The sequence below is a fragment of the Lissotriton vulgaris genome, chromosome 7, assembly GCF_964263255.1.
Source record: "Lissotriton vulgaris chromosome 7, aLisVul1.2, whole genome shotgun sequence".
Lineage (NCBI taxonomy): Eukaryota > Metazoa > Chordata > Amphibia > Caudata > Salamandridae > Lissotriton > Lissotriton vulgaris.
The window spans coordinates 101,693,580-101,718,524 of NC_141695.1; the positions used below are offsets into that span (position 1 = coordinate 101,693,580).

General features: G+C 44.6%; 1 protein-coding gene across 1 annotated transcript in view; it reads right to left on the reverse strand.

Moving 5' to 3' along the window:
* Positions 1–24,945, reverse strand: part of LOC147700910 (killer cell lectin-like receptor subfamily B member 1B allele A) — a 439,368-nt gene that overhangs the window by 177,464 nt on the left and 236,959 nt on the right. The window contains exon 4 of the mRNA XM_086928539.1: positions 760–926. Within this exon, the coding sequence (XP_086784665.1) occupies positions 760–926 (167 nt within the window). The remainder of the gene's footprint in view (positions 1–759; positions 927–24,945) is intronic.

A 24,945-nucleotide genomic window follows, 5' to 3' on the forward strand; every position in this document is an offset into this window, starting at 1 on the left:
TGCTTATGTACCACTGATGCCTCACCAGCTCAGCATGCTCCTGTACTACTGATGCCTTATCAGCTCAGCCTGCTACTGTATCCCTGGTGTCTCGCCAGCTCAGCATGCTCCTGTACTACTGATTCCTTATCAGCTCAGCCTGCTCCTGTATCACTGGTGCCTTACCAGCTTTGCCTGCTCTTGTATCACTAATGCCTTACCAGCTCTGTCTGCTTCTGTATCACTGGTGCCTTACCAGCTCTGTCTGCTTCTGTACCACTGATGCCTTACCAGCCCTGCCTGCTTCTAAACCATTGATGTCTTAACAGCTCTGCCTGCTCAAGTATCACTGTTGCCTTACCAGCTCTGTCTGCTCCTGTATCCCTGGTGCCTTACTAATTTAACCTGCTTCTGTACCACTGATGCCTTACCAGCTCTGCCTTCTCCTGTACCACTGATGCCTTACCAGCTCTGCCTGCTTCTGTATCACTGGTGCCTTACCAGCTCGGCCTGCTCCTGTACCACTGATGCCTTACCAGCTCTGCCTGCTTCTGTATCACTGGTGCCTTACCAGCTCGGCCTGCTCCTGTACCACTGATGCCTTTCCAGCTCTGACTGCTTCTTATCACTGCGCCAGGATGCCCTTTGGGTGACAGCTGCGCTATATAAGTATGCCTACATACATACATACATACATACTGATGCCTTACCAGTTCTCCCTGCTTCTGTATCATTGACGCCTTACCAGCTTTGTTTGCTCCTGTATCACTGATGCCTTACCAGCTCGGCCTTGTCCTCTATCACCGCCAGGCGGGAGCCCCTGGAGGAGCAGTCTTCATGGCTCGCGCTCCAGCTCTTCTCATCTTTTTTTTCTGGGAAGTAATAGCACTTCCGCCCACGCTGATGCCAGTGCAGAGGACAAGATGGCGTAGGATGAACTGTTGATGGAAAATGAATGGAATGAATTGTTACTGGGGTTATAAACTATTGAGTAAAAAAGAAAAGCATTATGCCCCAGACAAGTAGCTCTGCTGGTAAATCGTGTTAGAGATTTGAGGGTGCGATGCTGAAATTTGTGTCTGGCTTACGGGCTATGAGATGGGATCATTCTTATAGCATCTCCTAGTCACAGTGCTTTGAAATGGCGACATTGTGGTTTTAGTATTGCATGAAAACACGCTATTAGTGTTGGTTTGTGCCACTGCAGGAAAAGTAGTAGTACTATTAGGAAAATGGCAACAAAAGTATCTTCAGCAAGTTGTTTCTGAAATACGCAACTTGTCCCCAATCTCAACCAGTCACAGTCAGGCGAAGCCCTGTTGTGTTAAGACAGGTGATAAGAAGTGACATTTAGGGATCATGTTCATTATAACGGCACAGGTTACTCAGCTTCCATTCCTTTTCTTTTCATATTTACAGAGGAGCAAATTAAAGAAAATGTCCTTGTGCTGTACGGTGTGTGATTGGTCCGAGTACTTGACAGGGGGTTGTGAGGAATACAGAAACAGCATATGAGTAAGGCGTATATATTAGTCAAAAAATGGTAGAATGTACTACCCAGGGCATAGACAATTGTGCATCTTCCACAACATTACATTAATGAGATACCACTCAACATGAGAGCTGGTATTCTCATAAAGCAATATATGAGAAGCAATTGCAAAGGAGATCACACTACATAAAAATTAAGGGCTAATTTCCCAAAGGAAACTTTACATGAGTACATTTACTCAGATGTAGATCTAGACCTAGGTAGCTATCCACTCGATGTAGACTTATTTCTGAAATTATGAGTGTCAAGTTACTCTTAGTAACTTTACACATGCTAGTCGAGATCATTACTGGGGCCGAGACCTCCCTATAGAAAACCACGTGGAAATAAAGTTTATTAAAAAACCAAATCTTTTTTTATTATAAATGTATGGTCATTTAAAATAATGAATTACTGGAAACTAATAAAATAAAACATTTCAATTTAAATTAAATTATACATGTTCTTAAATGCAATATTACATTTTTACAAGCTTAGGCTAGCTCGAAAATAGTATATTAGTCGATAAAAGCCATAAACATTATTGAGACCTACATTCACATAACACAATATTTGTTAGTAAAAAAAGGCGTATACAAGCATATAAAAGATAATGTCACTAATATAAAAAGATAAATATAACATAATTAAAAAAGAGACATTCCTATCATAACCCGAGGTGGCTGCCACGTATAAAGTGCCAAAGTGCATGTTAAGGTCTGATGATACACCCAAGCTCAACGGTGCAGGATAGGGATTAAAACAAACATCCCTAGCAGCCCACTTTAATGAAATATTTAATTTTTAAATATACATTTTTAATAATTTATTAAAACAATTAACCATCTCACCAACATTTTTATTTGTTTAGTTTGAAGTAAATGTTGTTAAAAGTTCTCTATTATCTAGCTTAAATACTTATTAAGAAACATTAATGTATTTGGTAATTAAATGCATCATAGAAAATACACTTAATCCATAATTATATTTAATTTTTATGTTGAAAAAAGTACAAACATTAATGCAATTTAAAGCTAAAATTAATTTTAAATGATTTCCCTTTGGGGTGTTAGCTTACTTTCCTGGCTCCATTACTTTTTACGTAATAGTGTTGCAATGCATATGTGGTGCTCGACTTGCTCTAAGCCTGGGCTGGAGTTCATTTGTGAGTGTTTTGACACTTTTAGGGATGTAACTTTAGAAGTGGATTTTGTGATTTCCAATGGTCTTACACTTATGGCTTTGTGTTTAGTGTTTGCATGTCCCTCCGAAACTCTTCCCTAATTTTCCTTGACTAATTCCCTTTTTGTGTAAATATTCTAATATTCCCATCACTATCCTCGTTCCTCTGTCTACATTCACTACAAAATAGTATGCTCAAGTGTGCAGAGATCTACGCCATTGAGGCAAGACTTACTCCAAAATGCACTTTGTGACTCAGGCCCTTCATTCTAGTTCGCTTGAAAGAACTACAGCTAATTTAAAAAAAAACATTCTGGCTAAAAAGGGAATACTGACTTAGGTTAACAATTACGTAGTATATACCAAAGGTAAACAATTGTACAGTCCCTTCTGTGGTGTCTCCTGCATGTGGTTCTACCCTTAGAACCACTGGTAGAGCAGTAGAATAAGGAATATTCCTTGTAAAGTAAAACATTTGCTAGCATTCGCGCCAAGAATTTTCAATTCTATTAAGGACATGGAAACGAGGATTATTGCTGCTCTCTCTTCACTTTAAAACTCACAGCAGCCAATGAAAATGTTTTAACATTGTAAAAGAACTACATTTCCCATGATGCTTCACAACAAATCATTTCCCAGCAGACCCTATAAGAGCCACCATCTCTTTTCCAAGAGCCTCTTTCTTTGCTCCGATAGTGTTACATCCAAAGTGGTAACATAATCATCAAACAATACCACTTTCGACAATCATCCAACATGAGCTCAACCTCTCAACCAGGAACTGGAAATGCAGTGGAAATAGGTCTGAACAGAAGAAGACAGAATCAATCTTCTTTCTTTTCCGAACCTAGAATAATTCAAAAGAAAAACCCGTAATATCTGTAAACAACTGCTAAATATATCCGTGGGTACTCATTACGAGAATTACAACTACCATTGAATTACCATCGGGTGGGATAATCCTTACTTCTGTGTCCTTAATAGAACTGAAAACTCTTGATGTGAATGGTAGTACATTTTTTATTCTATTACAGGACCGGAGGCTCCAATTATAGCTAGTTAAACTCTTGTCAAAAACAACAGAAGTCATATTATCCACTGGTTTAAAATGAAATTATTTAGCTGTAGAAATGGATGACCAATCAGCAGATTTCATAATATCTTGAATGGTTCAACCTAACATAAAAGACTTGGGGCCATTGCTCCACGTACACAAAGCCCGCTTCTTTCATGACTGATTTTAACCACCTGGCTATTGTGGCCGAAGATACTGGTTTAAACGTTTTTTACAATGCAATTAACAATTGTGATTAACCCTCCGGTCATAAGGGTTGTGTACATTCCTCATATGCTTTTAGGCATTGAACTACACACAGCTTAGCATTGTTAGGAGAAGCATTATACTATATGCAACGTGAAAACGTTTTTGTCCTCCCAGTAATAGTAAAAGAAACTCCTTCTGGAGTAAACACTCTACCTTAAGATCCAGGACCCTCACATCCGAGGAACATCTGCAGGCAGATAGACACGAAAGCATGGCTAGCTTAAATGACAACTGTTTTCTAGATAACCGAGCATTATCTGGCTATCTGTCAAAGAGAGCCAGGACCAAAGAGACGTCCCATAAATATGAATTCTTCAGTTTAGGCAGGTTAGCCACTCTGATGCCTTTAAGCAACTTACACACCACTGGATGCATATCTACCGGTTTCCCATCCACTTGCCTATGACCCGCTGATATTGCCGATCGGAAAATATTTGCCGATCTATTAGACAAACCATCCGAAACTTTGTCTGACAGAAAATTTACAAAATGGGATAATTCCACCCCCACAGGATCCACATGCCATTCCAGGCACCAACGTACCCAGCAACGCTAACCTGATGAATATCTTATGCTTGTAGAAGGGGCCCAGGCTTGTTGAATGAATTTGGAAGCCTTGTCCGAAATACCTGGCATTTCCCATTGTTGCTAAAAAGCCTCCATGCCATCAAGGATAACTGCAATGACCATTACCTACTGGGACATTTGCAGGTCATTTCCAACAGAATTGGGAACTTAGGTTGCGATTTCTACAGAGGTGTCACCAAAACCAGCTCCGCCTCCTATAGGGATATCTGGGTTGCCATTCTGGGAATTAGAATGAATGAGGGAAAGGCATTGTTCAGAGTCATTGACCAGTCTTGGGAAAAAGCGTCCATCGCTCTAGGTAGTGAGTAGGGCCTCCAACTGAAGAAAGCTTGTAGTTTTCAATTCAATCGGGAGACAAACAGATCTATTTTGCAAGGACCTCACACTGCCTGTATCCATTGGAACAGGTGAGTGTGGAGTTGCGAGTCACTGTAGTCCGTCAGGTATCTGGAATTCTAATCCGCTACTGTATTGGCTTGGTCCGTGACATATTCCGATTTTACCAATATCTGATGATTCAGGCAATAGTGGCAAAAGTCTTTGGCTATCCCCACCAGAAGGGACGACCTTGTGCCTCCCAAATTGTTGATATATCTCACCGCCGAGATATTGTCCATCCTGAGGAGGATTATTTATTTATCTAAAGAGTTTTATATAGCGCTGGCTAGACCCGAAGGTATCATTAGGTTCCAAAATGTAACAGAAACTGATCACAATTACACATTTCGTAAAAAAATAAGCAATACATTAAGAGAGGAGAGAAAGGAGAGAAAAAAATAGTGGAGGGGGAAGCGGAGGTGAGAAGAGGGAGTATGAGGGAAGAGATGACAGGAGAGATGAAAGGAAGTCTGTCTAAAGACTGACTGGGTAGGTGACATCCAAGGAGGGAATCCACGGCCCGTCTCCCCTTTAGCTAAACCAGGTAACTCTATCGGGTATCAGACAAAATAGCTAAGTCTCAAGTGGCGAGGGAAAATGTTCACAGAAAAACAGGGTGGGGACTAAGGGCAAGGACAGGTGAGGGCAAAGGTCAGGAGCTGGAAAGAGTAGAGTGGCGAGGGGTTGGGATGTAGGGGAAGGGAGAGGGGAGATAAGGTCAGAAGAGACGCAGAGAGTTTGCCCAAAGTCCGGCTAGGTAGGTGATAGAAAAGGAGGGAATCCAAAGTCCTTCTCTATCTAGCTCGCGAGGTAGCTCCTCTGGGCTTCAGTCAAAATGGCTAGGTCTCAGCTGTTGAGGGAAGTTCGCAGAGTAAAGGTCCTGGTGGGTGGGTGCAAACAGGGACGGGTGAAGGCTGGTTGAGGTCCCGACCATGATCAATGATTATAGACCAGGGGAGGAAAGAGCATCGCAGAGGGTCTCACTGAGTCGGCCACCTGGAAGTCAGGCAGGGGGGACGAGTCATACCAGCTTAGATTTAAAAAAGTAAGTGAAATGTCTTTATTATCATTTGTAAAAGTAAGACAAGGAAAACTGGTTCTACCTGGTCAGTGTTAAGTCATGGTGACGGTATTCCAAAGCTTTCTGATACTCCTGCAAGTACAACTAGGCATTGCCCAGCTGGCTGTAAATGGGACTGAGCGTTTTTCAGTCTTCCTTTCCAAATTGAACTGCAGCTTCAAAGAAGAAAAAAAAAAAGAAACTCCGGCTTGGCAGTCACCAGGCTTGCACAGTCTTTCTCCTTCCAAGACCAGCTCAAGGCATGATGCTTCGATTCTTCGCTCAGCAGCAGAGCAAACAGTCTGCTTTAAAAAGTAACGCTTGGGTGACCTGTGCCTCTTGCAAGTACTTCCGGCAGGATACACAGGACAGTTCTGTATAAAAGATTCCAGCACCTCACTAGGGCCGTGCACGTACTCTCTTGTGATGTTACTTAGGGTCTCCATGCCGAGATCGCGATCCTACACATACAAAACACCCTGTTTATTGACGTGCCGTCTCTCATACCGCTTCCCGTTCACCCTGCTGCTTCCCAAACAGTAGAGCAGCCAGTTGCCAGTTAACATTCGAAACAATTTCGGAAAATGTTAATAAATGGTAATAAATGCTGCAATGAAGAGTTTCATATATGCAGGGCCGCCATTTTCTATTGGCCGAGTACGCAGGTTAATGTCCCGATGGAACAGATATGCATATTGTATAGGGCAGATCTAGGGTCTTTCACCGACGAATGTCTTTACCAACAAGTTCTACACTTCGCAGGCGCACTCACCCCTGTCCAAGCCGTGATTAAGTCTCCGGTCTGCAATCTACGGCGCCGGTGCGAGATTAAAGGAGAGTGGTGGCCGACATTTTGGTAAACATAGCAGACTCCATGCTCAGCCACAAAGTTAGTTTTAGGGTGATTTCAGGATCAGACCGCACAGATCACAGCATATTTCGGGTTCAGTAGTATTCGGATGCCTCAGCAAGTTCAATTAGCATGCCTGTAAGTACCGCCTGCTGGTATTTATAGGATGCAACAAGAGACTTGTTTGGGGGAGAGTGTCCGTATTGCAAACTACCCTGCTAACAACTCCAGGCAGTTGATGTGTAGAGATAGTTCTTGGAGTGACCACCTGCCTCCGGTGAAGATGTCTCCATAGCGCGCTACCCAGCCCCAATCGGCTGTCATCTGAGTCTATTATCACCTCTGGTTGGGAGCTGAAGATGGCTCTGTCATTCCACACATCTACATGACCTATCCACCATTGAATATCCTCCCTCACTTCCTGTGTCAATATAATCAGATCTGTGTACGACAGTCCTTTCTGGAGGTATTGGATTTTTAATCTCTGATAGTAAAGTGGGCCCGGAAAGATGGTCCTAATTGAAGAAGCCAGTAATCCCACTAATGTGGCAATTGTCCTCAGAGAGACTGTCTGTCTGGATTGAACAGATGTCAGTTCTTTTTTCAGATCTCGCAATATTGACCTGGGAAGTTTTTGTTGAGCTGTCTGGGAATCTATGACAAATCAGAGGAGTTCTATTGTCTGAGGTGGGCAGAGGACTAACTTGGGTTCGTTGATGAAAAATCCCAATTTCTGCGAGAGTGATACTGCCATTTATAAGTGCAAATTGACTAAAGTTTGTGTCTGAGCCATGATAATTATATCGTACAGGTACATTATCATGCAAATTCCCTGTTCGCTCAGATTGCCTATCACCGGCTTCATCACTTTGGTGAAACACCATGGAGCCCTGGAAATCCCGAAAGGAAGGGCCAAATATTCCAGCCACTGGTTCTTCCACAGGAATTGCAGGAAACAGCGGTGAGGAGGAAGATGGGAATTGTCAGATAGGCATCCTTGAGGTCCAAATGGACCAGCTAATCTCCTTTCTTCAGTAGATCTGCTAAAAGATGGATACCTTCCATCTTGAAATGTTTGTATAGTATGAATTGATTTAACTCTCTTAGGTTTAAAAACAATCAAACAATCTGTGACCACCTCCCTTCTTTTGAGCCAAGAAGACTTTGCTGCAAAAACTGTTGGCCTCATTGTGGCAATAAGCTACCGCGCGTTTCTGCTGCAATTCCTCTATTTCTGAATCTATACAAACACATTTGGGATGTGGAAAACCAAGTTGTCGTGGGTAAGAATCTTGTTGAGGAGTCTGATAAAACTCCAGAGGAAAACCTTGTTTCATCTGTAATATCCATGCATCTTGTGACAGAATGCACAGGTAAAAGGGGTAAAAAGATCACAAACCCTTACTGGCCAATTCAATGAGCTTCCAATCTGTGTATACTTCTGCCCTCAGCAGGGGGACACCCCTCACCCCCTTGTTTAAATTGAGAATAAAAGAGTGGTGCTGGGGTTTGAAGATTTAAATGTTGCTTCTTTGGAATAATTCCAATCAATCGCATTGGTTTGTGCAAAGTATATTTATTGGCACGTCAAGTGAACAGCCAACACGTGTTTCACCCCTGAATGGCCAGCAGGCCTGGGGCTTCTTCAGGGCTGTGTTAGTGAGTGACAAAGTAAAAAGGTGTCTTGCAATAGTGTAATAAGACAGGAGAAGTGAAGAAGTTAAGGAAGAGAAGAAAAGAGAAGAAAAAGAGAAGAGAGAAGCAATAGAGAAAAAAGAGAAAAAGGAAGGGGAGTAGGGAAAGACGAGAAAGGAGAGAAAAAAAGAGGGAAGAAAAAGGAGGGAGAAAGAGAAAAGAAAAAAGAAGAAAGGAGGGAAGTTGAGTGTGGGTTGAGGAGAATAGTTAGGAATAGTGAGAGGTATAGGTGGTTCAAAGTGATTACGGTGAAAGAAGGTAGACAGAGTGAAGATAGTGTAGTGTTGGAGGGACAGAAATAGTTTGTATGTGTAGTTTCAATAGTTTACATAATCATATTATTTCGTCATTCGAAGAAATATCATTAAATATATATTAATATAAAAATGTGATTAAAATAATTTGAAGGCATAATTGACATAGTTGACACATTAATAGCCGAAAACAGAAAGGTACATTCGGAAAAGAAGGGTCATGATGAAATATATAGTGCAGCATTAAATGGCACATTGGTAATAGAAGGCAAGAAGGTACATAGGAGAAAAAAAAAAAAGAAGGTCATAGTAATACACATAGTGCGGCATTGATTGTAGTCGAGAGTTAAGAGCCAGAAGAATATAGGCAGACAGGTAAGCAACAGATAATAAGGAAAATAATAAAACATTGACCAGATCATAACGCAATATCAACATACATGGTAAATCCAAAATATTGGCATGTCAAAAGTGAATAGTCAAGTAATATCAGTAAGATAAAGTACAAATTTATGCATTCATGAAAGAGCAGTCGGTAATATGGATTGACCCATTTGTGTGTAAATTCCAGCAGATTAGTGCCCAGTAAACATACATGGTAAATACAAATTAATGGCATGTCAAAAGTGCATAGTCAAATAATATCAGTAATAAAAAGTACAAATTTATGCATTCATGAAAACGCAGTGGGTAATATGGATTGACCCATTTTTGTGTAAATTCCACCAAATTAGTGCCCAATAAAGTATCAAGAGTAAGTATACGATGTAGGCATATTGAAAAGGAAAGAATTATTTTTGGTAATAGTTACGTGTGGCGGATGTCCGATCATTGCGAGATTCAGGTGGAGCAAAGGTTATCAATGGAACAGACGTCAGAGAGGTCAGGCAATCGATCAATTGAGATGAGTAACCGAAAAGAAAGAATAGGTAGCAAAGGGAAGGAATAATAATGAGAAGTTAGAAAGAGAATTCGCTAATTCGAGTTATATATGGTGGTGTGAACAGTTAGTAAACTCTAATTGTGAGAAGAAAATTCCGTGTGACGGGTCATTGGTCTCGTTAATTAAAATTGTATCTGGTGTATGAATAGTTAATGGACTCTAGTATTAAGAAAAGAGTGCCTTGAGCAGAGTCATTAGTACAGTGCAAAAGTAATTCAAGATTGTAAACATAAGATCTGTGAGAAAGAAGATTAATTAATTAAACCGTTGTGAAGAGAAAGAGAGAAACTTAATCCATGCGAAGACACCCGTGAGATATCTAATCTTTGGAATAAAAATAAATATGACAGTGTCGCCAGTGAAAAACAGAAGGCATGCTCTATGTGAATTGTGCTTTTCCAATGAGAAAGGGGGTTATCAAGCAAGAAAGGATGCAACTAGTGGGTGGGTTTACCAAATGTAATATGATTTTACAGTACCGGCTCTTAGGGTAGTCAGGTTCAATCTGTGCAATATAAAAAAGGGGGGGGGGGGGATTGAGTAAAGGAAAGTGCTCGGGAGTATCTGAAGGCAATCAGTGGGCGTAAAGGTATTAGGTGATTTACCTACTAATCTCTGCGTAATGCCTGGTCCGTCCAGCACCGGTTTGGGTAACTTGCCGGTCTGGCGAGGTCTTAGCCAGCTGGATAAAAGATCGCGTTAAAGGAAGGACAACCGGTTTATAAAACCGGAAGTACAGAGTGTGTAACAAACGTCGCCATCTTAAGATGGTGAATGGAAATAGGGGGCACTATGATAAAAGAGCGGTATATGGAAATAGATTTGAGAATTAATTAAATTAAGGTAATAAAATAGATGGGATTGATATTATGGTTGAGATGAAGGAGAAAACAAAGTTTGGGAGGGGATGTTTACTAAATCAAAAAATGTGTCTGGGGGAAACTTAACTGGTCTTAATTGGCGAAGCCGAGCAAATGGGAAGACGCTGGGCTGACAGAGGCGAGTCATTGGGTAGAGGAGGTGGGGTAAGGGGGGCCAAAGGCGGGGGTTTCAATGCAGGTTAGGTATTGGGTTAGTTTAAAAAAGAGAGAAAGGAGAATGACGGAGAATACATTGATAAAAAATTACAGGGTCTGATGATGGAAATTCCATCATACATTCAAGATACCAAAGATATCCTACAAAAATTAGATAACATCATGTGGGAATCAGACTTTATACTTGTAACTATTGACATAGTTAGCCTTTATACATCAATTGAACATCTGGATGGACTGACAGCGGCACAACTTGCACTTTGGACCCAACCAGCAAATTCACTAGAAGTGAATAAAATGACCCTGGAAATGCAGGAGTTCTGCTTGAATAACAATGTTTTTTGGTTCAACGGCAAAACATATAGACAGAAACGCGAAACTGCTATGGGAGCCACATTTGCGCCACTATACGCATGCATCTTTATGAGCCAGGTGGAAAAATTCTAGCTATGGGATCAAGATTACCCCGAATTTACTCCACATATAGTGCTATGGCGACGATACATAGACGATATCCTATGTATATGGCAAGGAGACAACATACTGCTACAAAGATTTTTGGAGAAACTTGATACCAATCCCTGGGGGATTAAAACAACATATTCATCCTCCAAGGAAGAGATAAACTTCCTGGATGTCACCCTATATGTCAAGGACAATACATTGCAAAGTAAAATCTATCGAAAGGAAACAGCTGCTAATTCTATCCTACTTGCTGATAGCTACCATCCTAAGCATAACATCAGAAACATCCCGAAAGGGGAATTCATGAGGATACGCAGAAACTGCAGTGAGGATGAGGTCTTTAAAGAAAAAGGGGAAGAAACGATAAATCGGCTGAACCAAAGAGGCTACAAACAGTCTTTTCTTCAACAGTCAATGACCACAGTTACACAAATGGAACGAAAACAAATGTTCGCACAAAAAGAAAAACCGAGGAGACAAACATCCATAAGATTCATTACAGACTACAATACAGGACATCCACAAATAAGACAAACTCTGAAAAAACATTGGCATCTTTTACAGCAAACGCCGACTATAATTGATTGCATCAAAATGTACCCAGAAATGACCTTCAGGCGAGCACTCAACCTCAAAAGCATTCTCTGCAAATCTGAGTTTGTAGACAAAAGACATCAACCCTCTACTTTCTTAGACAGGCCGCCTGGATTCCATACATGTAAAAACTGTAACATTTGCAAATTGAGCATAAGCAAAACAACTCAAGTGCCGATGGCACAAGGAAAGGATTTCGAGATCAAATAATTGGATCGATTGCAAAAGCAAATTTTGTATTTATATTATAATTTGTCCATGCAACCTTCCATACATTGGCAGCACTATCAGCCCTCTTAGGAGCCGGATACAAGAACATTAGCGCAATATACACAAACACAAATCTGGACATCCGCTCACGGAACACTTCCATGATAAACACCCCCACAAAAAAGATTTTACTTTTTTTGGACTGGAATTGGTTCCCCAAACAAAAAGCGGGGGCAATAGGGAACAAAGACTACGCAGAAGAGAAAGCCTCCTAATCATGAAATACAAAACCATTGAACATGGCTTGAACAAAGATGCTGAAATGCATGTATGGCTGGGGAATGATTAATGCCCATAAACCTTTGTACTATATCACTAGCCTTCTATGCACTTCCAAAGCAATCAAACAAATATGCATCTATTGCCCTAATTCTTTGCAAGGTACTGCGGATTTCTAAACATCAGATCCACTGTAATCACCAGGACTGCTAGAATGCTTGAACAATGAGCTGTGTCCTGCATACTCTCTGAAAAAATATCATATATGGATGGATCTTCGCTCAACATTATATATTTCTATATATATAATTCTCATATGACTATACGCAAGGGTGAATCGAGTAATACTAAATGTTTACCTAACCTGTATTGGATTGTCAGTTTAGACACTAAACTCAATTATCCTTATCTGTATGTATAGACTCTCCAGCTCCGTCATTCTCCTTTCTCTCTTTTTTAAACTAACCCAATACCTAACCTGCATTGAAACCCCCGCCTTTGCCCCCATTCCCCCACCTCCCCTACCCCATGACTCGCCCCTGTCAGCCCAGCGTCTTCCCATTTGCTCGGCTTCGTCAATTAAGACCAGTTAAGTTTCCCCCAGACGCATTTTTTGATTTAGTAAAATCCCCTCCCAAACTTCGTTTTCTCCTTCATCTCAACCATAATATCAATCCCATCTATTTGCACAGCCACCCAACACCCACAGGACACTCAATCCCCCTCCTCTATCCCTTCCTCCAACTACCTCACCTCCCTTAACACCAGGCTCCGACAGCCCCCTACAGCAATCACACCCACGCCAACAGGCTGCCTTCAGATAACGAGCCACTTCCCCTTGAGTCTCCCTACATCTCTCAATCCACCCCTGTCCAAACCCCCTCCTGTCCTCCTCCCGTCTGCCCCCCTGTCTAAACCCCCGCCTGACCCTCCCCGGAACACCCCCCCCGTCCTTCACCCTGACCCCCATCTCCCAACCCACCCTCTCGAACCCTAGCACTCTCGGACCCACGGCGGATGCCCACATCCCCTTCCTTGAGGCCATATCAAAACGGCTCGCAGCCCTGGAAAACCAGGTCAGCACTATCACCCATGGTCTATCAGAAATCATCTCTAATCTCGGTATAGTCTGTAACCCCTACAAACTCTCCCCCCGGACCACCCCCCACGTCAAAACGTCCTCTACTTCTTCTCCCACCCCAGCGGGCTCAAATCACCCGACCGCCAGGCCGCTTAGATCAGAAGCTCCGATGTCAGACAGGGAAGCAGCCTTACTAGCCGCCACCTACGACTCCTCCACTACGGAGTCACCCAAATCCAAAATCCAAGTCATCACAGGTCACCGGAAAGACCTACCCATCGTCAAAACACAGAGATCACCAGTCCTCACCGCCATTCCTAGAGAGACTAAAGAGGGAACCACCAGTAATCAGGAGAAATTCACCAACTGCCTCCTAATCAACTGCAGATCGGCCTCACTACACGCAACGGACTTAGCCGAAGCCATCCTCACACATGACATCGACGTTGCGTTCCTCACGGAGACTTGGCTTAATACGACATCCCCTCCCTGCTTAGACATGCTGGTTCCACCCGGCTTCTCCCTCATCTCCAAAGATAGAAGTAAACAACGAGGAGATGGGATCAATCAACGAGGAGGTGGGGTCGCTATCATCCACAAGGACAGCTGGAGCATCACAGAAACCTCCTCCTTCGAGTATGACTCCTTTGAATGCCTATCCACCGTCATCAAAACAAAAGACAACGACTCTCTACTGTGCCACCTACTCTATCACCCCCCGGGCCGAAATAACGAGTTTGGAGAACAACTATCAAACCTGATTGCACATGACACACTTGGCGACTCCAAAAACTTAATTCTTGGTGATCTGAACATCCGATGGAATGAGACCCAAAACCCTCTAATCAAATCGCTATCTAGCCTCCTTGATGAGAACAACCTCACCCAACACTGTACTGAGGAGACTCACTACAAAGGAGCCACACTGGATGCCATCATTGCCCACAAGAATTCTATCACGGTCAACCACATACTACCAGTTGACTGGTCAGATCACCACATGATCTTATTCCACATCAATCACCCCATCGTCTCGCTTAAACCCCCGCAAGACCCCCCTAAATGGGCAAGAAACCTCTCCCAAGTACCCCAAGACATCCTGGAAGGTCAACTAAGCGCACTTCTTCCAAATAACACAATGCACCTCTCGACCAACGACCTCGTCGACCACTATAACTCGGGGGTAGTCTCCATACTTGACAATCTAGCTCCTCTAAGGCTCAAAAGAAGCCGAGCCACTCCATCCAGAACCTGGTTCACTGCGGACCTCAACGCAGAAAGAAGAAACCTGAGAACCAAAGAAAGAAAGTGGAGAAACAACCCAACCGCCATTCTCCTCCTTCAACTAAAATCAGCCCGTAGGAAGTACAACAACCATATCAAAAACAAGAAATCCAGCTTCTTCCGCGAGGCATTGGTCAAATCCAAAAACAGACCCAAAGAACTCTACAACATTATCAGACAACAAACAACAAAGCCCCTGCCCTCAACCTTACAGGCTTCCAAAGAACTCTGTGACAACTTTGCCAACTTCTTCAACGATAAAGTCCTAAAAATTGAACTATCTCTAGACATCAACAACCCACACCTCCAGAAGAGCTACTCGGCCTCCCCAGTGGCACTCCCACCCGACTCCTTTCCCTCCCCCTGGCTAAGCTTTCGCCCCGTCCAGGAAACTGAGATAATCGCGCTGATTTCGACCTCCAAACCTTCAGCACACATTTCAGACCCCATTCCCCCATCCTTAATAAAAAAAATGAAGCTTACCTTAGCGCCCATCTGGGGAAGAATCATAAACAGTTCCTTACAAAGCGGAGTGGTCCCCGATTGTCTAAAAATGGGACAAGTCACTCCTCTTCTGAAAAAACCCGGTCTCGACTCAACTGACTTGAACAATTTCAGACCGATATCCAACCTCCCTCTACTCGCGAAGACACTTGAACGTTGTGTACTCCTGCAACTGACGCAACATCTGGACAACATCAATCTCCTGGACCCCCTCCAATCTGGCTTCAGACAAGGCCGCAGCACTGAAACCGCGATGCTGAATATCATAGATGACATACATGGATCTCTTGACGCTGACAAGTGCTGCCTCCTCATACTCCTTGATCTCTCAGCTGCGTTCGACACGGTGGACCACAAGCTCCTCATCAGGACTCTTCAAGAAAGAGCCGGCCTTGGCGAAGTAGTTCTCAAGTGGTTTTCCTCCTTTTTACATAACCGTTCGCAATTAATAAAAATCAAGAACTTCACCTCCGATACACTGCAAGTCAACAAGGGTGTCCCTCAAGGATCAGTGCTCTCCCCCCAGCTCTTTAACATCTACATGGAACCACTCGCCAAGTTACTCAGGAACGCCAACATCCACTTCCACCTCTACGCGGATGACACGCAGATTTACCTGGAAACCTCCTCTCTCAAAGACATCCACAGACTCAATGTTGTCCTAAATGAAGTGCAAGACTGGCTGACAAAGAATCACCTGAAACTCAACCCCGACAAGACAGAAACACTCCTCATCTCAAACAAAGAAGATAACCCTCAAATCACCGAGTGGCTAAAGTCGATCGATGCTCTCAAAGGTAACCTCACGCTAGCCGACTCTGTTAAATCCCTGGGCTTCACCCTAGACCCCAAACTAACCCTGACAAACCACATCAAGAACTCAGCGAAAAGCGCATTCTTCAACCTCAGACTTTTGAACAAAATTAAACCTTACATCCCCAACAAGGACCTCAAACTAGCCACGCAATCTCTAGTTTTATCAAGACTGGACTATGGGAACTCAATCCTAACAGGCCTCCCCAAATGGCACCTCGCACCACTAAAAACAACACTACACGCGGCAGCAAGAATGATCACAGGCTGCAAAAAATATGACCACATCTCCCCGGCACTCAAAGAACTCGAATGGCTCCCTGCTGAAATGCGAAGTACCTTCAGAACGGCCTGCCTAACCCACAAGGCCCTCCATACCGGCAAACCGGAATACCTGGCTAACAAGCTCAAAAAAGCAGGCCAAGCCAGAAATCTGAGAAGCTCTAACTCCCTGCTGCTCATCCTACCAAAAACCAGAAGAAAAAGAACTGCGGACTGCTCTTTCTCAGGAAATGCCCCCAAAATATGGAACGCCATCCCCCCGCACATCAGAACTCTACCGTCCTATGCAGAATTCAAGAGCCAACTTAAATCCTTGTGCCTTATCCGCTCCCTTGGCTGTGGATAACTTGGAGCTGCAAACACCCCAGAATCCTTGCGATAATGCTGAATTCAGCACCAAGAAGCCCTGCTGTCCGAACTTTTCTTCCCTCCAAATTGTCTCACGCCGATTGCTTTTATTGGGTTTGTCTCATGCTGTTCTCTTTTTCTTGTCCTCTACTGTGAAGCGCTCTGATACCTTCGGGTCTTGTTAGCGCTATAGAAAACTTCTAAATAAATAAATAAAAATAAATAATAAATTTCCATATACCGCTCTTTTATCATAGTGCCCCCTATTTCCTTTCACCATCTTAAGATGGCGACGTTTGTTACACACTCTGTACTTCCGGTTTTATAAACCGGATGTCCTTCCTTTAACGCAACCTTTTATCCAGCTGGCTAAAACCTCGCCAGACCGGCAAGTTACCAAAACCGGAGATGGACGGACGAGGCATTACGCCGAGATTAGTAGGTAAATCACCTAATACCGTTACGCCTACTGATCGCCTTCAGATACTCCCGAGCACTTTCCTTTACTCAATTCCCCCCCCCTTCTTTTTTATATTGCACAGATTGAACCGGACTACGCTAAAAGCCGGTACTGTAAAATCGTATTACATTTGGTAAGCCCACCCACTAGTTGCGTCCTTTCTTGCTTGATAACCCTCTTTCTGATTGGAAAAGCACGATTCACATAGAGCATGCCTTCTGTTTTTCACTGGCGACACTGTCATATTTATTTTTATTCCAAAGATTAGATATCTCACGGGTGTCTTCGCATGGATTAAGTTTCTCTCTTTCTCTTCACAACGGTTTAATTAATCTTCTTTCTCACAGATCTTATGTTTACAATCTTGAATTACTTTTCCACTGTACTAATGACTCTGCCCACGGCACTCTTTTCTTACTACTAGAGTCCATTAACTATTCATACACCAGATACAATAAAATTAACAAGACCAATGACCCGTCACACGGAATTTTCATCTCACAGAGTTTACTAACTGTTCACACCACCATATATAACTCGAATTAGCGAATTCTCTTTCTAACTTCTCATTATTATTCCTTCCCTTTGCTACCTATTCTTTCTTTTCGGTTACTCATCTCTTGATACTTTACTGGGCACTAATTTGCTGGAATTTACACACAAATGGGTCAATCCATATTACCAACTGCTCTTTCATGAATGCATAAATTTGTAATTTATCTTACTTATATAACTTGACTATGCACTTTTGACATGCCAATATTTTGGATTTACCATGTATGTTGATATTGCTTTATGATCTGGTCAATGTTTTATTATTTTCCTTATTATCTGTTGCTTACCTGTCTGCCTATTTTCTTCTGGCTCTTAACTCTCGACTAAAATCAATGCCGCACTATGTGTATTACTATGACCTTCTTTTTTTTTCTCCTATGTACCTTCTTGCCTTCTATTACCAATGTTCCATTTAATGCTGCACTATATATTTCATCATGACCGTTCTTTTCCGAATGTACCTTTCTGTTTTCCGCTATTAATGTGTCAACTATGTCAATTATGCCTTCAAATTATTTTAATCACATTTTTATATTCATATATATTTACTGATATTTCTTTGAATGACGAAATAATATGATTATGTAAACTATTGAAACTACACATACAAACTATTTCTGTCCCTACAACACTTTACGCTATCTTCACTCTGTCTACCTTCTTTCACCGTAATCACTTTGAACCACCTATACCTCTCCCACCATTCCTAACTATTCTCCTCAACCCACCCTCAACTTCCCTCCATTCTTCTTTTTTCTTTTCTTTCTCCCTCCTTTTTCGCCCCCCTTTTTTCTCTCCTTTCTCGTCTTTCCCTACTCCCTTCCTTTTTCTCCTTTTTCTCTATTGCTTCTCTCTCCTCTTTTTCTTCTCTTTTCTTCTCTTCCTTAACTTCTTCACTTCTCCTGTCTTATTAAACTATTGCAACACACCTTTTTACTCTGTCACTCACTAACACAGCCCGGAAGAAGCCCCAGGCCTGTTGGCCATTCAGGGGTGAAACACGTGTTGGCTGTTTACTTGACGTGCCAATAAATATACTTTGCACAAACCAATGCGATTGATTGGAATTATTCCAAAGAAGCAACATTTAAATCTTCAAACCCCAGCACAACTCTTTCATCTTGTGACAGAACCCTCCAATTGTAAAGGGCAAACTGAGTCCGACCCCCCTAGGGTAGCTCTGATGTATCGATAATTCTTACCTGTGGAATTCTGGAATTGGAATCTCGCTGTATGTCCACCTCTGTTGAAACGGCATTTGTTGAATCTTTGCAGAGTGGGATCGAAGGTACCACCTCTGGTAGAGTCCCAATCACCTCTACCTTCTCCATAGTCTCCTCTGGGGGGACCTTGATAATTGGGGGGCCTGGTGAGCGTTCCCTGCCTCGCCCTGCTAAGACGGCCCACTTGAAAGACCCTCTTGATGTTAGACAGAGCCTTGTCTAAAGACGTAATGTGCCCACATATTTAGAGACATCTTTGACGCATTTATCCCCTAAGAGATTAACCTCTGCTAAGGGGGCTGGTTCAGCCAAAGCCAGTTCTTTGAGACTGGTGTCCATTCTCATGAACAGAGATTTGTGTCGCTCCATGGAGATGCCACAATTCGCTTTCCCCAGGAGACATATGGCTCGTTCCATCTAGCTAGCTAGAATATCGGATCCATAGGGCTAGCCGATTCTTTGGCTGTTAAAGCTATTTCCAAGATTTTGGCTAGGGGTCCTGCCATATCTAATAACTTGTCCTGGCAGCCCCATCAGGCACGGACAATACCTTTTTTGGGATCTTCAGCAAACTTTTTAAAGAAGGTTGCATGCTGGCATCTATGTCTGCTGTTTCAGCTACCCTATCTGGTATGTCTGGGCTAGACCACAGTTGGTTACGTATTTCTTTATCGAACCCTTTCCTAACATTCCCATGAAAGTATTTGGCTACCTCTGGTGCTGTAGCCCAATCTGAAAAAACTTGGATGGACAATATCCAGAAGGTTAAATGTAAAGGGAGTGGTTGGATGTTGTCGCACAACGGGAACCAGTATTACAGTTATCCTCACTTTTCTCTTTTTGGGTGGCTCGCCATTGTCTGACTTGGTAGAATCAGTGTCAGTAGTGTCAGTATCAATTTACACTTTTTGTTTGCGTTTCAACTTTCCATCCCTGGTGAAAGCCGGTTTTGAATAACCATGCTCATCCATAGGACCTTGAGGTAAATTAGCTAGGCACAAGGCCACGTTACTGACTTGGATTTGTCTTTACTTGTGGTGTCTGAGGCATCGGTTTGGGATTCAAGAATTTAAGGATTCTGAAAACTATGACGCTTTGCAAAGCTTTCTAATTGCTTAGTAATAGGCTTAAGCGCTGCTGTTAATGCTTGCTGTACAGTATTGGGTACAGTGCTCTCAATAGCCCCGTTGATGGACTGCTGGACAAAAGCATCAACGATATTGTCCTTCAAAACAGGCCGCTTTAGTTCTTCATAATAGGATTCATACTCCTCATCCTCAAATCTAACCCAATCTTCCATACTTGGATATTTAACTTAAATTATAATGGGAAGGAAAAAAATTTGTCAAGTCTATTCAGTGGAGGAGTCAGGGGAAGCCAACCCAAGTGCAATCAAAATTTATTTAGGGGCGAATCAAACTTAGCCCCTGAGCAAGGCTGTAATCACGAATTATTGCAGCCCCAGCAACAGGACGTGGAGAGCCAGACCTATGTCACTTGAGCGTGCACTCACTCCCAGGGCAGACGATTCTTGCAGTCAGTGAGGGGAAAGCACTCTCTTGCTGATCGCAACCAGGTGTTTCTGACATCTGGCGGCAAGGAAGGCAAGGAAATTCAAGCGCGAAAGTGCATAGCCCAAATCCACCTAAAATTGGGCTACGCACGTCCGACGGCAGTAAAAGGCTCAAGGAAGGGGGGCTTGGGGGAGGGAGCCGACCGAAGGGAGGTCTCCTCCCCCGGGCGGTTTGGGAGGGCTGCGAGGGGTTATTTCCAGAAGTTGCCAGAATGTTCTAGTCTTGGGCTGGCCTAGTAGGACCAGCCAGCCCAAGTATAAATTCCTCCGTTCCCGCTAACCGCCACCATTCTAGGTTTGGTGACCTGGTGGCTAGGTGCTTTAACTTTTTGTGAGAGTATCTGTGTGTGTGCATTTCTTTTTCATTCTTTGCCTGTATCGATATTACTTCGAGCTTAGTAATGGAAGACGCACGAGTTCTGGAGGCGATGCGCTTATTGGCTGATGCCGGTCGATTGGATTTGCTCGCGGGAGGTGGACAGGCTAGGCCTCACCGCCAGGCCTCCGCCGGTGTAGTGGCCGCATTAATGGCATGTTCGTCGCCGAAGAGGAGACGGCCGAGTCAGGTAAGCGAGAGGGGCCGCTCCCGGTCTAGGAAGCCGGTCCCGCATCGGTCGACTCGGGGGGAGCCCGGTGCTTCGGAGGCTCCGGAGGCCCCGGGCATGTTGAGTGGAGGGAAGGGTGTACCTTCACAAGTCCCTCCGCTTCAACTGCACGTTTCTTCTGGTATCGGGGACTTTCCGTTAATGGCGGGACGGGGGCAGGGGTCGAAGAAAGGGGGCAAGAGTGGTCGGGGAGGCAGCAAGAAACGCTCCGCCTCGGATCCGCTTTTTGAGCGGCGGGGACAGTCTGCGGACGGTGCCCCCGTGCGCGGAGGTCGTAGGAGCTCGGTGCAATTTGTGTTACAGGACTCCGACCGGGACCAGGTTGCCCTTGAGGCCCAGGAGGACATTTTGGTTGTTAGTGAAACTCAGTTCGCTCCTGAAGATGGTCAACGTTTGTTAACTCCTTTAGGTCGTATTCCTCTCAATGTTCGAGTTGGGGAGGGTCATGAAGGGGGATTGGTGGGGTCCAGGACTGTTTTATCATCTGGTGTGCAGTCTGGGGCTCAAGAGGCTGCCGTGGGAGCGGTTGATTTTGGAGGCAATGTGGGGAGTCCGTTATTGTTTTCTACCCCGGGCTCGGCGACTGGCGAAGTGGTTTCTGGGGGCGGTGGCTCTCGAGGTGAGGGTGAATGGGCCCAAATGGGCGTCAATGTTTCGTTTGGTGGTGCGGCTACTGGTTTGGAACAGGGTGAAGGTTTTCGTTCTGAAGGTGGGGGTGTTCCAGTTCTGAGTGGTGGGCCTTTTCAATCGGGATTACAGAATCGTCCGACTGCTTTTGGTATGGGTCCTGCGGTTCTTGGCACGGTCGGAATGGGTATGGGTGGTTTTCCGGCTCCTGGGGCCTTGAATGCGGCAGGGTTTAGCTTCCAGGGCACTTTGTTAGGCCCCGATAGAGGTTTTGGTCAGGTGAGTGGCGGGCCTATGCAAGGACCCAGGAGTACAGCTCCGCACTTATCTGGGGCCTCTGGGGGTCCGTATTTCATGTGTGGTTCTCCAGGCTGGGAACATTTTGGCGCGGCGGGCCTGGCACACCGTACTTTTCAGAGGGATTTAGCAGGCCAGGACCCAGCCCCTAGAGCTGTTAGTCGAGCTTCCTTTTCGGCACCTGATAATTTGGATCATAGTGACGACGAGGAGGTGGTAGGTGGTTCTCCGATTCAGGTGGTTACATTGAGGCATGACGCGCGAGGCCGTTCTTTGGAGAGAGGTCAGAGGAGGGTTGTTGATTCTACTCGAAGGGAGAATGTGTATGGTTGGTCTGTGGATGGTAGGAACCCTAGCACACCAGTCCAAACTTTTTCTTTTCAGGATGAGGTTAGGCGCGGTGTTCCAGACTTGGCAGGGCGCAGTCCAGTCCATTTTCGCCAAGGGGAAGTGAGGAGAGTGCCTAGCGCGGCCCTCTCTGTTCCACCGAGGGAACCCGACGCGGCCAGCACACAAGGGTCTGGCGTGATCCCGCTGGCCCCAACGAGTAGCAGGTATAGGTGGCAGGCCTTGCCGGCGGCTATGGAGCAACAGAGTCAGCGCCCAGGGAGGTACAGGCGTGTACAGTCTGCTCCCCCACCTGGAGTTTCGAAATCTTTTAAATGTACAGTGGTTGATACCGTGTTAGGTAAGACCCGTGGTGATCTGATGCATACTAGTGTGGACTCTGTGGTGTTGGACTATGACGAGGAGAGTCCCGAGGAAGGTGAACTACGGGATCTTGAGGGGGGGTGCCCTCTCATTCCTCTCATAGTGTTTTACAGGCTCCAGTGGTCCAGAGGCAACTGCAGGGGAGAAGAGAGCGCGGCCCATCGGGTAGGGCACCTCGGAGACCGGATGCATTGTCCTCGGCGCCACGGGCGGAGCCATCGAGAGCTGTCTCTCTGTTACAAGGTGAGCAAACGGTCCCACAGGCCAAACCTGTTATGGTGTCAGTGGGTACCGGTGGTGAACTTGATGTGGTCGTTACGGATGGCCGGTTGGTTAAAGGTCGTTATGTCAAAGACACTGCAGTGGGTACTGACGATCTGTTTTTACAAAATAAAGGGGATTGTGGTATAGCTGGTGCTTCCAGCAAAGTTACACAACAAGGGGACAGTGGTGTTATAGCTGGTGCTTCCAGCAAAGTTACTCAACAAGGGGACAGTGGTGTTATAGCTGGTGCTTCCAGCAACGTTACAGACAAAGTGGACAGTGGTGTTATGGCTGGTGCTTCCAGCAACGTTACAGTGACAGTGGACAGTGGTGTTATGGCTGGTGCTTCCAGCAAAGTTACAGACAAAATGGACAGTGGTGTTATAGCTGGTGCTTCCAGCACTGTTAAAGAGCCAGTGGCTAGTAAAGAGTTGAAAATCAAAAAATTGCCATACATGGGGGTGACGAAGCCTCTGGGTGCTACTTGATGCTTAGTACTAAAGAAAGAATTTGGAATGGTGAGTATGTGGAGCTCCTTAAGCTTCTCCATCGAGAAGTCCGGTCTAAGGAGGGCTCTAAAGAGGAAGAATTTGAGTTGGCTAAACGCCCGAAAGTGCCTTTAAATATTGAAAATTGGACAGCTGCGTTTTTGATTTATGCCAGTGTGTACTGTGAAAAGTTCCCTGAGCGCAGCGTTTCCCTGTTTAAGTACATGGATGTGATTCGTAAAGCTCAGATCACCGGGGGTGGTTTTGCCTGGTCTCAATACGACGAGGAATTTAGGGCCAGGATGGCGTGGGACCCTGAGGCGAAATGGGGTGAGCTCGATAATGATTTATGGCAACACACAATGGGGTCATCAGCTGGGGGGAAGACTGTTTTCACGGCCAGTGGTTTACCTCTAGTGTACCGGCCCTTTCAGGGTAAGCCCACCCGGGGAGGGGTGGGGTCCAACTCTAACACTCAATCAGAGTCAGGTTTCTGTTGGGAATTCAATAGGGGTTCCTGTATTAGGGAATACTGTAAATTCAGACATGAGTGTTCAGGTTGCGGGAGGAAACACCCGTTATCAAAATGTTGGGACAACGAGCCTTCGGGCAGCCATCAGGGGAAGCAGTCAGGTTCAGGTACTTCCAACTCAAGGGGTCGGGGATCCAGAGGTGCTAAGGGTTCTGGGGCCAAAGGCTCGTACTCCGGTTAAATTGGACAGGCTACGGATTGCCTTGCAGGGTTATGACGATGAGTCTGCAAAAACGAAGTTATTAGACGGTTTTCAGTTTGGTTTCCGACTGGGTTACCTAGGATCCCGGGAACGGAGATGGTCTGCCAATTTGAAATCGGCTTTGGAACATGCCGCAGTTGTCCAAAACAAACTTACTAAGGAGGTTCAAGAGGGTAGGATGGCTGGCCCGTTCACAGATTGGCCGTTACTAAATTTGATTGTTTCTCCAGTCGGTGTCGTTCCTAAGAAAGAGGCAGGTCAGTTCAGACTCATTCAACATCTCTCATGGCCGGAAGGATCCTCAGTTAACGATTTTATTGACCCGGAGGATGTGTCGGTATCCTACTCTTCTGTTGATGTGGCCATGTCACTAGTTGTGACAGCGGGTGCAGCCGCTGAAATGGCCAAGTGTGACATAAAATCTGCCTTCCGCCTGTTGCCTGTACACCCTGAGGATTGGTGCCTTCTCGGTATACAATTCGGTGGTACCCGGTATGTGGACAAAGCTCTACCTATGGGCTGCTCAATATCATGTGCGCTGTTTGAATGTTTTAGCACTTTCTTACAGTGGTATTTTTCAAATCAGACTGGTCATTCCCTGGTGACACATTACCTTGACGACTTTTTCTTTGTTGGATCCCCGGGCTCCGCGGAGTGCCAGACAGCTCTGGACACATTCCATGGGCTCATGGAGGATCTAGGAGTTCCTTTAGCTCCGGAAAAGACA